The following is a 13,174-nucleotide window of genomic DNA, read 5'->3' on the forward strand; positions in this document are numbered from 1 at the left end:
CATGACAGCTCACAACTGTCTGTAGCCCTGTGCCAAGGGATCTGACACCCTCTGACATACATGCAGGCACGGCACCAAGGCACATATAAATAAGTAAATCATTTTTAAAAATCCAGTAATGAATTTTTGGTGACATTTAAATCGAGTTTCGAGGGATGAGCAGGCCATCAGCAGGCAATTTGACAATCCTGAGTGGGGGTTAAGGCAGACAGCAGTCCTGTGGGAAATCTGAACAAGGTGAAATTTTGTTTTGCAATATCATGAACATAGATCTTTTTAAGAAGGTTCATTTTTATTCTTTTAACAATGTGTATGTGCATGGGGAGTGAGCACGGGCATGTAAGTGTGGTGGCCCTCAGAGGACATAGCACTCCCAGCATCCTCAGGGGTTCTCCGAAGAATGGTGTGGGGGTTAAGAACCTTGACCACTTCCCAGCCTAGATACGCAGGGTAATGGGGGAGCAAACAAAAGAAACACAAAAACTGGAGTTCTCATTTTTAGCACCCACTTCCCTCCAGTTTTTTTTTTAAAACCTTTTAGAGCTTTATTAAGAGGAGAGAGAGAGACAGAGAGACAGAGACAGAGACAGAGTGACCGCGTGGAGGGAGAGTGCAGAGAGATCCTCAAGTTTTGATACTACCTCTGACTCTCTAGAGTCATCTCCCTGGATAATCCTAAAACTGCGTTGTCACTGGCAGGGGGATCCCCTTTATACTATGACTTTCTGAGTAAGTCCATGTGATCCTTATTTATTGCTATTATGCTTTAAATTTTATGTGTTTGGAGTGTTTTGTCTACATGTGTGCCTGCATCCCATGCGTGTGCCGTGCCCGTGGGGACCAGAAGACGGCCAGAATCGGAGTACAGACGTGGTGTCAGCCACCCTGTCAGCGCTAGGACTCGAACTCGGGTCCTCAGCCGAAGCAACCAGCCCTTCCAACAGCGCAGCGCCTTTTCTCTGGCCCTCGTCCACGTGATCCTTAGTTTGCACGTCGAAGGGCTGGAGCCGAAGGACTTTTGGCTCTTGGGGGCCGCCGTCCCGCCTCAAGGTTCCCGTTCCCCCCGCCCCCTTGTCCCTCGGCGGCCGCCGTGGGCCCGTTACGTGGCAGCTGTCGGCGCCGGCCAATCAGCGGCGCCCGCATCAGCCCCCTCGGGGAGGCGCCGCCGGAAGGGGCGGAGCTGAGGCGGCGGCGGCGGCGGTGGCTGAGGCGGCAGCGGCAGCGGCAGCGGCGGCGGCGGCTCTGGAGGCCGCAGTCCGCGTCCCGGCTCCGGCCCGCGCCGCACCATGGTGACGCTCGCAGAGCTGTTGGTGCTGCTGGCCGCGCTGCTGGCCACGGCCTCGGGCTACTTCGTCAGCATCGACGCGCACGCCGAGGAGTGCTTCTTCGAGCGGGTCACCTCGGGCACCAAGATGGGCCTCATCTTCGAGGTGGCGGAGGGCGGCTTCCTGGACATCGACGTGGAGGTGCGGGCGCGCGGCCCGCCGTCGGGGCGGCGCCGTTCGGCCGCTCGGGGGCGGTGGGGAGGTTGGAGAGACCCGGGGACCGCGCGGGGAGCCCCCACCCCGTCCCCCCGAGCGGGACAGCGATCGCAAGGGCGCGGGGGGCCGGGGAGGGGCCTCGCCGCCGCCGCCACCGCCGCCCGTCGCGCGGCCCCCCGACGGGCCCTGCCCGCGCGCGGCCTGGAAAGCGCTCGCCCTTTTTTTCCGAGCGCCTTCGGGTTCCGTGCGGCGTCACTGGGGCGCGGGCTCGGCCTCTCCCTCCCTTGGCTTTTGTCCCGCGGCGGCCGCGTGTCCCGCCGGCTCCCGGGCGGGAGCGGCTCTCCGCGTCCCGGCCGCTCCGTCCTCCGGGGCTCGCGCGCGCGTGCGGCGCGGCGCGGGGTGGCGCGCGGCAAGAAACTTTGGGAAAAGTCGTAGATCGGGGCGCGCGGAGGAGCGCGGAAGCCAAGTAGCGCCGAGGCGGCGGTGCCGTTTCTGGCTGCGGCAGAAACCGGCTCAACTTCCTCCCCGCTTCCTGACGCAAGCGGCCAGATCGGTCCCACGAGAGATGGCGCTGGGGATCGATCCCTCGTTTTTAGGAGCGAGGATTGCAGCGAAAGGTGTAGAAAACACTTATTTGGAGAATAAAAGTGACTTGCCGAGGTTTTTTTGTTTTTTTTGGAGACAGGGTTAGGGCTCATGCAGGCATCGAACTCACTTGCCTCTGCCTTCGGAGGGATGGGAGTAAGGGCGTTCACTGCCGTGCCCCGACCATTTGCTGCCTTAAGGGGGGGGGGCGAAGAAACAGTACCGGATTCAGTTTACTTGTTAGTATTACTGACTGGGTGTAAAGATTGTTCGTTTGGTAGTGAATGTTAATTGAGCTGAGCAAAACTCAAGTACAGCTGGGACCTCAAAGTTGGGAGGCCGCTTGGCTTAGCCAGGAACCTATCTCGATAAAGATGAGCTCTTCCAGTTCCCCAAGTTTTGCAGGTGACTGGCCCTTAAAGAGGCAGGCTTGGGCCGGAGAGTGTGAATACTGTGCTGATCTCTCAAAGTTCAGTGTAGGGCTTCAGCACAAGCCGTGACTCCCGCCCCAGGGCACCTGATACCCACTTTGGGCACCTGCTTGGATGTGCACACGCCCTCCTCATTTCCAACCTGCTGCTCTTCCCTAAGCCTTGACAAGCATGTCAAGTCATTCACATCCTGTGTTGTTTGGCAGTGATGACAAAAAACCTTGAAACATGCTGTGGAAACAAAATCCAATTTTGATAGCGTGTGATGGGGCACACCTTTACTTTAAATCGCCACAGTTGATAAATTGTATTTATACAGCAAATAAGTGTCAACAGTCAGCACAAGTCCAAAACCAACAACCAGCCTTGGACCAAGAAGCAGCTGTGTGACTTCCTCCAGGGTGTTGAGGAAGGGCATGGGGGTACAGCACCTGTGCACCTCACATGGTAGTGGCCAGTGACGTCATGGTCAGTGCTTGACGGCCTGTGGCAGGCGGGAGCACAGCGGTTACGGGGGTGGGGCCTCAGTCCGTAGAGCTGTGGTCTTCTGCAGGAGGGGGGCACATCTTTATTTACTCCACTAGCGCTGTGGACAGGCAGCCTGGACTAGTAATGAGACCCTATCTCAAAACAAAAATAAGAATTCCCTATTTTGGAAAGCTTCCTTTCTGTTTTCAGTTTTTGCTGAAGGAGTTAGGACAGTTCGAGACCGAACCTTGAGTTGTCCGGTTTCTGTTTCTGACAGGTTTACATTTCCCATGGACAGATAATACCTGAAGGCAGTCAGTGGAGAGGTGCTTTAGGGAGCCATTGAGTCTACTCTTGCTGATTAGATGGGAGAATTAGTGCCCAAAGTGTTGACCGTGGCTCGCTGCAGGGGACCTAGTCAAGGTCCAGCCTAGTGGGTTTCCTGCTGAAGGATGCTACTTAGGATCCTAAATATTTAGTGAATTTCCTGTCTCTCTCCTGCCTCCAGATCACAGGACCAGATAACAAAGGCATCTATAAAGGAGACCGAGAGTCCAGCGGGAAGTACACGTTTGCAGCCCACATGGATGGGACATACAAGTTCTGCTTTAGTAATAGGATGTCTACCATGACTCCAAAGATAGTCATGTTCACCATTGACATTGGGGAGGCTCCCAAAGGACAAGACATGGAGACAGAAGGTGAGATATCACTTTTGATGAAGAGCACTTCAGCTCATTACCCTCACCTATCTGAGTACAGTGTGTATGTGTTTTTTTTAAAAATTTCTCTTTCCAGATTGAGTCACTGTCCTTAAAAACAAAATTCCTGTTGAAGTGAATGTAAACCTGCAATTAGCCGGTTTCTGGAAGTTCCTGTTTGTTTTCAGTGGTTTTGATCGTCCCTTCTGGCCCTCATGGAGTCCCTGTGCCCTTGTCATCTGGGTTCCATGTGTCTGGATTCTGTTCATTAGCTAATCCTGGGGCCCACACCTACCTCTGTGTACATTTGCAGACTGCTGTGCTAGCCCGGCTAATCTCACACTTTTCTCTAGGTGGTGGAGACTCCTGGGATGGTACGTGATTGGCTGGTTTGTTTTTGACAGCATCCCGGTTTTTGGTTTTGCATCCCGACACCTAACAATTCCTTTTCTCTAACTTCAATTTGCTGGCATGAGAGGTTTTTCCCTTTTTAAAATCTTCTGCAACTAATTACGTTATTTTGTAAATTTGAGAATTTGGTTGACAGGTACAAGTCGGATGACTTCAGCTTGATAGGTATGGCAACCCCTGACTGACGTTTTTATGTGGCTTTGCCTAAAATGAATGCTGAAGGGTGCAAAGGCTCAACTAACTGCACAAGACGGTGTTAGTAGACACTTGAGAGAAACTGAGTCTAGGCTTCTTTACTGCTAAGGTTTCTAATGTGAAGTTTGGTTAGGTTTAAAATACTGTGCAAGAGTTTTTTCAGAGCTGATGAGAAGTTTGCTTTGGCTGACTATTTACACACACTCATTTTTTTGCTTTGGCTTTGTTAGGATTTTTTTTATGTTTTGGTGGTGTTGGGAATTGAGCAGAGGACTTTGTGCTGGGCAGGCGAGCACACACCATTGAGCTGTATCCCAGCCGTTTCTGTATGTTTTAATCTTGAGATAAGACTTCACAAAGCTGCCCATGCTGGGCTTAAGCTGTGATCTTTTTGCCTCAGGTTCTTGAGCAGCTAGAACCACAGGTCTGTACCACTGGGTCTGCCCTCCAGCTGGTTCTGGAGAAACTACTTTGCTGCTTCCCAGCAGCCAGAAGACTTTTTTCCCTCCATTGTCACACAAGCACATGGTAGAAAGGCAGTTGTTTACCACATCCCACAGTATCTGCTTCTGGCATACACACCTAGATACTGAACACTTAGGAGCACCCAGGCAGTGAAGGTGAGGTTTCAGATGGTTTTGAACTCTGTAAAGCTGAGAATTTTGTTTAATCTCTGTGCTTATTTTTCAGGGCCATTTACAGTGCTGAACTTGCCCAATTCTTAGAAAAAATTCTTGGTTTTGAAGGACTTGGTATTTCTTCACAGTCTGAAAATTGGTCCTCTTTACATGGCTAGAAAGTAATGGCTGGGCTGGAGAGATGGCTCAGCAGCTAAAAGCACTGGCTGCTCGTCCAGAGGACCTGGATTCAATTCCCAGCAACCACATGGCAGCTTACACCTGTCTGTAACTCCAGTTCCAGGGGACCTGACACCTTCACACCAATGCACATATAATTAAATAAATTAAAAATAAACAAAGAAAGTAATGGCCTTTGAATGTGGATAGTGAGCTTCTGGTTCATCCTTTAACTGTCTCAGGTTCTTGCTTTTGCTTGTTGATGGCAGCTGTTAGGTTGAGCCTTCCTGAAAGCAGTGGCTTCCTAGTGGGTCAGTTTTTTTCCTTTTGAAATGGTTGGTAATGTCTGGAGACGTTTTTCATTCTAAGGTCAAGGTACCTCTCTTAAGAAACCCTACTGAAATGATTTAACATGGTCTGTGGGCTCCAGAGGCTGCTGAGGGGTATTGGACATTCTGGTCCAGCCCTTAAGTGTAGAGGCCAGGGTCCTGAAAACCTGAGGGGTTACCCTGAGTAAACTGAAATCTCATCTGAGGCTGGATCCTGGGCAGCTGGTAGGCAACTGCTTTTAAATAACAGAACAACTTGATTAGAGAGGATACCTGGGTGGTTGAGATGTTTCATGAGTCAAGTGTGAGGACCTCAACTTGATCTTGGAATTCATGGTGGAGATAACTCCTGAAGGTTGCCCTCTGACCTCCGAATGCTCCCTCCAAAGCCCCATATACGCACTGAAATAAATGAGTCTCTGGGTGAGAATCCAAACCACTCAGGCTTGTCTTCACTTGGGCATGCTGCTGTGCTTTGTAGTTCAGACACTCAGGGAGCAGCATGTGGCTGGTTAGTTTTTTCATGAGTGTTAAGTTTTTTGCTCTACTAAGTTCAAAACCTGTTTGGTGCTAAATTAACATCGTAGTTACGTGATTTCTTTCTCTCTCTCTCTCTCTTTTTTTTGAGACAGGATCTCTGTAACCTTGCCTGACCTGGAACTTACTGTGTAGACCAGACTAGCCTTGAACTCAAGAGATCTGCTTGCCTCTGCCTTCTGAGTGCTTGGATTAAAGGCATTTGCCACCAAGTTACGTGTGTTTTTTTTTTTTTTTAAAGGCATACGCCACCACTGACTGGCCAAGTTACGTGACTTTTTTTCTTTTTCTTTCTTTCTTTCTTTCTTTCTTTCTTTCTTTCTTTCTCTCTCTCTCTCTCTCTCTCTCTCTCTCTCTCTCTCTTTCTCTCTTTCTCCTTCTCCCTCTTCCTCTTCTCTCTCTCCCTCTTTCTTCTTTCTTTCTTTTTCGAGACAGGGTTTCTCTGTGTAGTTTTGGTGCCTGTCCTGGATCTCACTCTGTAGATGAGGCTGGCCTTGAACTCACAGAGATCTGCTTCCTCTGCCTCCTGAGTGCTGGGATTAAGGTGTGTGCCACCACCACCTGGCCTGTACTTAGGCTTTTTTTGTTGCTTGTTTGTTTTATGTTTATTTGCTCTGTGTTGTTTGTTTCTCATTAGAGGGAACTGGAAGGAATTCCTCAGGGGAATTGTTCTCTAGTTAGTAAGCATTGTATAGTCTATTTCCTAGTTGGAAATAGAGTGGGTTGTCTGCTAGGAATGGACTTTTAAAAATGCTCTGAAAAGCTAGTGGCACACACCTTGAACTCCAGCACTCAGGAGGGAGTGGCAGAGGCAGGCAGATCTTTGTGAATGCAAGGGCAGCCAGGAAAACACAGTGAGACCCTGTCTCAAAACCAAAACAAAAAAAGCTCTGAAAGCCAGGTGTGGAGGTGCATGCCTTTGATGGCCACCTGAGAGGTGGAAGATGGAGGGGAGGGTCAGGAGTGGAAGACTGGCCTTGGCTATCTTGGGAGCTTGGAGCCAGGCTGGGCTGCATGAGACATTGTCTCAAAAACAGCAAGATGAGGGCTGGAGAGATGGCTCAGAGTTGAAGAGCGCTGCCTGCTCTTCCAGAGGTCCTGAGTTCAATTCCCAGCAACCACATGGTGGCTCACAACCATCTGTAATGAGATCTGATGCCCTCTTCTGGCGTACGGTAAAACTTTCAGAAAGAACACTGTTTACATAATAAAATTAAAAAACAAAAACAAAAACAAAAAAAAACAGCAAGATGAAAGGAGTAGGTCTTGAGGGCTGGACTGTCGTCAATGGTTCAGGTAGTTGCTTGAGCTCTTTCTATACCTAGCTGCTCTGTGTGCCTTCTCTGAGGAGGATTTCATCTAACAAGTATTGCTCAAAAGAGGTGACTAAGTGTGCTGCTCTGTCTCCGGTCTCCGCAGCTCATCAGAACAAGCTAGAAGAAATGATTAACGAGCTGGCAGTGGCCATGACGGCTGTGAAGCACGAACAGGAGTACATGGAAGTCCGGGAGAGAATACACAGAGCCAGTGAGTTATGGATTGTCTCCTGGTAGTGGTGTCCCTGCTTATGAATGTACAAATATACCATAGCAAGACTTTGACTTTAGAGTTCTACATGTCTGTGAGACATGTTTATTGTGCCTTGTATTAAGCTGGTGTGTTGCTGAGACAACACTATACCAGAAATGTTTGTGTGTGTGGTGTTTTTGTTTGTTTGTTTGCTGTTTGGTTTTTGAGACAAGGTCTCTATGTAACCCTGGCTGTCCTGGAACTCACTATATAAATCAAGCTGGCCTCAAACTCAAGAGAGCCACCTGCCTCTGTTTCCCATGTGTTAGGATTAAAGGTGTGCATTACTGTGCCTGGCTAGCATAAGCTTTTAAGAGGGTTTTTTTTTGTTTTTTTTTTTTATTTTTAAAAAATATCCCAACCAGAGTTTCCCCTCTCTCCATTTCCCCAGGTCCCCCATCCCTACCCTCCTCCACTCCTCCACTGTTTTCTCATCAGATATCAGTTGGCATCCCATGGATATCAGCCATTCAGCCACTCATGGTATATCAAATTGAAGTGAGACTAGGTATCTTCTCTTTTATTATGGCTGGATGAGGCTATCTGGTAGGAGGAATGGGTCCCAAAAGCAGGCAACACAGTTAGAGACATCCCTTGCTCTCACTATTAGGAGTCTTACACGAAAACCATGTTACACAGCTGTAACACTTATGCAGAGGGCCTACATCAGTCCCACACAGGCTCCCTGGTTGTTGGTTCAGTCTCTGTGACCCCTGTGAGCCCAGGTTAGTTGCTTCTGTGGGTTTTCTTATGGTGCCCCTGACACCACAGGGTCCTTCAGTCCTTCCTCCCCCTCTTCCAAAGGATTCCCCAGCTCCATCTAATGTTTGGCTGTGGGTCTGTGCGTCTGTTTCCATCAGTTGCTGGGGTAAAGCCTCTCTGACGACAGTTGGGCTAGGCACCAATCTGAGTATAGCAGAATATCATTAGGAATCATTTCATTGACTTTCTTTATTTTCCTTTTGTGTTTGGTTCTATCCTAGGTCTCTGAGTCTCTGTGGTATCCTGCCTCTGGTTTTTTCTGTTTCTTTCTTTCTTTTTTTTCTTTTTAAGGTTTATTTAAGTCATGTGGTGGTGCACGCCTTTAATCCCAGCACTCCAGAGGCAGAGGCAAGCAGATCTCTTAAGTTCGGGGTCAGCCTGGTCTACAGAGTGAGTCCCAGGACAGCCAAGGCTGGACAGAGAAACCCTGTCTCAGAAAAAAAGAAAAAAGATTTATTTTTATTGTATTCCCGTGCGTGTTTGTCAGTATGTATGTATGCTTGTGTATGTCAGTGCAGCATATATGTGCAGCACCCACAAGGTTCTGGAACTGGAGTGACCTGTGGTTGTGGGTAGCCTTCTGGGTGCTGTGAACGGAACCCAATCCTCTGAAAGAGCAGCAAATGTTATTAACTGATAAGTCATTTCTCCAGCCCAAGAGTGTTTTTTTGTTTGTTTTTTTTTCTTTTTAAGTTTGTGATTAGGGCTGGCAAGATATTGCTCTGTGGGTGAAGGTTCTTTCTACCAAGTTTGATGACTTGAGTTGGGACCCACATGGTAGAAGAGGAGAATGGATTCCTGCTGTTTGTCCTCTCCTCTGACTTCCGGATACATGCATACACGCAAAATAGATCATTAGGTTTAAGAAAAAAAATTTTTTATGATCAACTAAAGGTTTTTAAAACCAGAAAATGCTGTAACGTGAAAGTTAAATTACTTTTTTGGTTTTGTGTGGTTTGTTTGTTTTGAGACAAGGTTTCTCTGTATAGTCCTGGCTGTCCTGGAACTTACTCTGTAGACCATGCTGGCCTGGAACTCAAAAATCCACCTGCCTCTGCCTCCCAAGTGCTGGGGTTAAAGGCGTGCGCCACCACAGCCCAGGAAGGTGAAATTTAAGTCACATGCCAGAAACCTTCGTATCTACACTCAAGTGCCATGTGCAGAGGAAGGCCTAGCCCAGAGTGGAAGGTTGGGGAGTGGTTCAGTGTGCCAAGCGCTTGTCACCATGAGTGATCACACATCCAGGGTACACTGACCTGTACAGACACAGTGCATACAAAGATGGAATAGTTCTTTTGTTTTTTTTTTTTTTTTTTTTTTTTTTTTGGTTTTTCGAGACAGGGTTTCTCTGTGTAGCTTTTCGCCTTTCCTGGAACTCACTCTGTAGCCCAGGCTGACCTCGAACTCACAGAGATCCGCCTGGCTCTGCCTCCCGAGTGCTGGGATTAAAGGAGTGTGCCGCCACCACCACCACCACCACCACCACCACCACCACCACGGCCACCGCCGCCCGGCCCAAAGATGGAATAGTTCTTATAAAACTTTTTTTTTGTTGTTGTTTTTTCCAGGACATTTCTGGTAGTAGATATTCCTGTTCACCATGCTTATATCCTGTAGCTATTACAGAATGAGGTTTTTACACACTTAGTTTTGTAAATCAGATGCTTCCTCTAGTGTTGCTGTTCATTATCTTGTACTTCCTGCTCCTGAGAAATGAGTAAATGGGGCTTGGTAGCACACAGTGTGTTCTTGGGAGGCAGGAGCAGACAGATCTCTTGAGTTTCAGGCCAGATAGGGCTGCATAGTGAGACTGTCTACAATGAAAATAAACAAGCAAACAAAAGCAGTGGACAGGAGGCTTTTGGTTTACTCGTAGTAATAATGCTGGGTTGTTACTGTCCCGCTAGGTCAGGTAATGTGTCGGCTGGATTCCAATGAAGACAGTGTTCTGTATGCACAATTTCTTGGGTGGCTGGATTCCTCTGTCATCCAAAGATGCGTTTTTAAAGGTCTCTTATTTTTAAAATTATGTATATATGCACTTACCTGTATGTGTGCCACAAGTGTGCATGCAAGTGTCCTCAGGCTAGGTGAGGTCATGAGATACCTTGGAGCTGGAGTTACAAGTGGCTGTGATCCTCGTGATGTGGGTGCTGGGAACCTAACTTGGTTCCTCTGGAAGAGCAGCAAATGTTCCTAATTGTCTGGCCATCTCTTCAGCCCCCACAAAGATGCTCTTTAAAATAAGTGAGAGGAGATGGTGGTCATCGTGGCACATGCCTCTAATCCCAGCGCCTGGAAAGTGGAAGTGGGAAGAGCAGGAGTTTTAAGGGTGTTTTTAGCTATAAAATTGGTTTGTGGTTTTTCTGGGCTACATATAGAGAATGTCTCAAATAAAACAAAATAATGAAAATTTGTAGCCGGGCGTGGTGGCGCACGCCTTTAATCCCAGCACTCGGGAGGCAGAGCCAGGCGGATCTCTGTGAGTTCGAGGCCAGCCTGGGCTACCAAGTGAGCTCCAGGAAAGGCGCAAAGCTACACAGAGAAACCCTGTCTCGAAAAACCAAAAAAAAAAAAAAAAAAAAAAAAAAAAAGAAAATTTGTTTTCACACAAGTGAAAGAGATTTTGTGGCAGATAATATTCCTCTGATACACATATTTAATTTTTTTGAGACAGTCTTATGTGTCCTAAATTGGCCTTGAACTCAGTTATTACTGAGGGACCGAGGCTGGCCTCGAACTAGTGATCCTCCACTGTAGCTTCCTGAGTGCAGGAATTACAGGATGGGTCAGCATGCTTGTTTTTAGGGTTATTTTGAAAGTTACCAGTCTGTGGTCAGGGTGGGCGGAGTGATTGTCAGCTGTGAGTGGCCCTGTGTAGAGATGATGGAGGTCCTGTGCCGATTTGTGGGTTGCTGTTAAAGTTTGTTTGTTTGCCTCCACAGTCAACGACAACACAAACAGCAGAGTGGTCCTTTGGTCCTTCTTCGAAGCTCTTGTTCTAGTTGCCATGACATTGGGACAGATCTACTACCTGAAGAGATTTTTTGAAGTCCGGAGGGTTGTTTAAAAGGCCTTTTCCTGTTGATCCCAAATTCACAATTCACTTGTTTACCAAACACCTTGGTCATAATAATGTCATTAGTTTATACATTTTTATTTTCTGAATGTTCCTGACTTGTGTTTCTTTGTGATTAATGGGTGTTGGGGAAACCTGTTTAGGGAAGTTAGAGTGAAAATTTGACATTGATTGGCCTATAATTCTTACTTGAATGCTGCCCCATATACAGGTCCTTCTAAGAGTTCAGAGGCCGTTAATGCTGTATGAGACTGTGGTCTTTATTATGTTTTCACCTTCAGTTTTCATAATAAAGTGCAGTTTGTTCAGGAAGCAGCCCACAGCCTGACTGCCTTCTCGGGAGTCCCTCATCTGTGTTCATTACCAGAGGTTCATTTTGTTGAGTCCTTACAGCAACAGTAGACTGAATCTTGACCCTTCTGACCAGCCGCAGGGCAGAGCGACCTGACTGGGGTATGTTACTGTGTGGGCACTCGGATTTTCTTGAGTTTGCTTTAAACTAGACTCATCCCAACACTTCCCCCCAAAGTTTTATATTGAACCTTAGAACTGAGTCACCTCTATTCGACTTGACACAGCAGCCGACAGCTTAGGAGTCTGCTGAAGGCAGTGTCTGGGTGTGGGGCAGACTCTCTGTCTTCTGTGCTGCACACTCTGTCCATTGTCGCACTTGGGAAGAGCGCATTGCTGAGGGAGCCTGCCTTTCTCATGCCAAAGGGTTAAGCCTCTTGGATTGCTTGCAGTGATAGGCAGCCACTGTCGGCCTGTTAGTCAGTGGCCTTGAGTCCTGGTCTTCAGTGTCAGCACTAGGGTTCTGTTTGTCCTCTGGTGTCTTTCTTTTTTTGGCACATGTCAGTTTTGTTTATAGAAAATGAAGAGACTCTCTCTCTGATGATGGGTTTTTAATGAAAGTCGCTCTGCTTTGGGTGTGGGCGATCCAGGATTATGTGCTGACTGATGTCTGAAAGCTACCTGGATATTTTATTTTCCTTTTTGGATCTTGCAAGGGGAAAACTACAAGTAACAAGTTTTGTAAAATTAATTTAAATTTGTTATAGGTTTTCATGTTCAGGACAAATAATTTTTCAACCCTGGATGACTCTCCTTGCAACAGTCTGTTGGAAAGGTGACTCTTTCACCATAGGGCAGCTGTTGCATGCCAATTTTTTTTTTTGTGTGTGTGTGTGTGAAAACACTTCAGAATTGAATTAAAAGATGTAAATTTAAAATTGGTTGTGTATCTAATATGCCCCAGGTTCAGTAAATAAACAATTCTTTTTAAAAACAGTCAGTATTCTGTGATTTATATTAATGCTGGTTAACTTAAAATTTTTGATAAATACAAATTTTCTTCAACTGAGATATGCCTATGTTTATAAACAGCTATGTTATATCATCTTTATTTCTGTAAAGAAAGTTAGTGAACAAGAATACCATTTTAAGCCAGGTGGTGGTGGCGGCAGCAGCACACGACTTTAATCCTAGCACTTCGGGGAGGCAGAGGCAGACAGGTCTTTGTGAATTTGAGACCAGCCTGGGCTACAGAGTGAGTTTCAGGACAGGATCCAAAGCTACACAGAGAAACCCTGTCTCGAGAAACCAAAATGCCATTTTAAGCCTGGTGTGGTGGCCCCTGTCTTTAATCCCAACACTCAGGAGGCTGAGGCAGGTGGATCTTAGTTTGAGGCAAGCCTGGTCTACAGAGTGAGTTCCAGGACAGCCAGTGTTACATAGAGAGATCCTGTATCAAAAGACAAAAATAAAAAAACTCCAACAAAACCATAAAAAGTTACCATTTTAGTCTGTGTGGTTTCTTTGGATCAGTGTTA

At 47.3% G+C, this 13,174-nt stretch overlaps 1 protein-coding gene across 4 annotated transcripts; it reads left to right on the forward strand.

Annotated features, from left to right (window-relative positions):
- Positions 1–1,177: 1,177 nt before the first annotated feature.
- Tmed2 (transmembrane p24 trafficking protein 2) lies at positions 1,178–12,632 on the forward strand. Of its 4 annotated transcripts, XM_076560214.1 has the most exons (6): positions 1,179–1,466; positions 3,474–3,666; positions 4,020–4,040; positions 7,355–7,462; positions 10,174–10,275; positions 11,212–12,632. In XM_076560214.1, the coding sequence occupies exons 1-6, from the start codon at positions 1,287–1,289 to the stop codon at positions 11,334–11,336; spliced, it is 729 nt and encodes a 242-aa protein (XP_076416329.1). In that variant the 5' UTR covers positions 1,179–1,286; the 3' UTR covers positions 11,337–12,632. The 4 variants fall into 4 exon arrangements, with proteins under 4 accessions (XP_076416332.1, XP_076416329.1, XP_076416330.1 ...); XM_076560215.1 differs by lacking the exon at positions 4,020–4,040 and having other exon boundaries at positions 1,180–1,466; XM_076560216.1 differs by lacking the exon at positions 10,174–10,275 and having other exon boundaries at positions 1,184–1,466.
- Positions 12,633–13,174: the final 542 nt, after the last annotated feature.

The sequence above is a fragment of the Peromyscus maniculatus genome, chromosome 23, assembly GCF_049852395.1.
Source record: "Peromyscus maniculatus bairdii isolate BWxNUB_F1_BW_parent chromosome 23, HU_Pman_BW_mat_3.1, whole genome shotgun sequence".
Classification (NCBI taxonomy): Eukaryota; Metazoa; Chordata; class Mammalia; order Rodentia; family Cricetidae; genus Peromyscus; species Peromyscus maniculatus.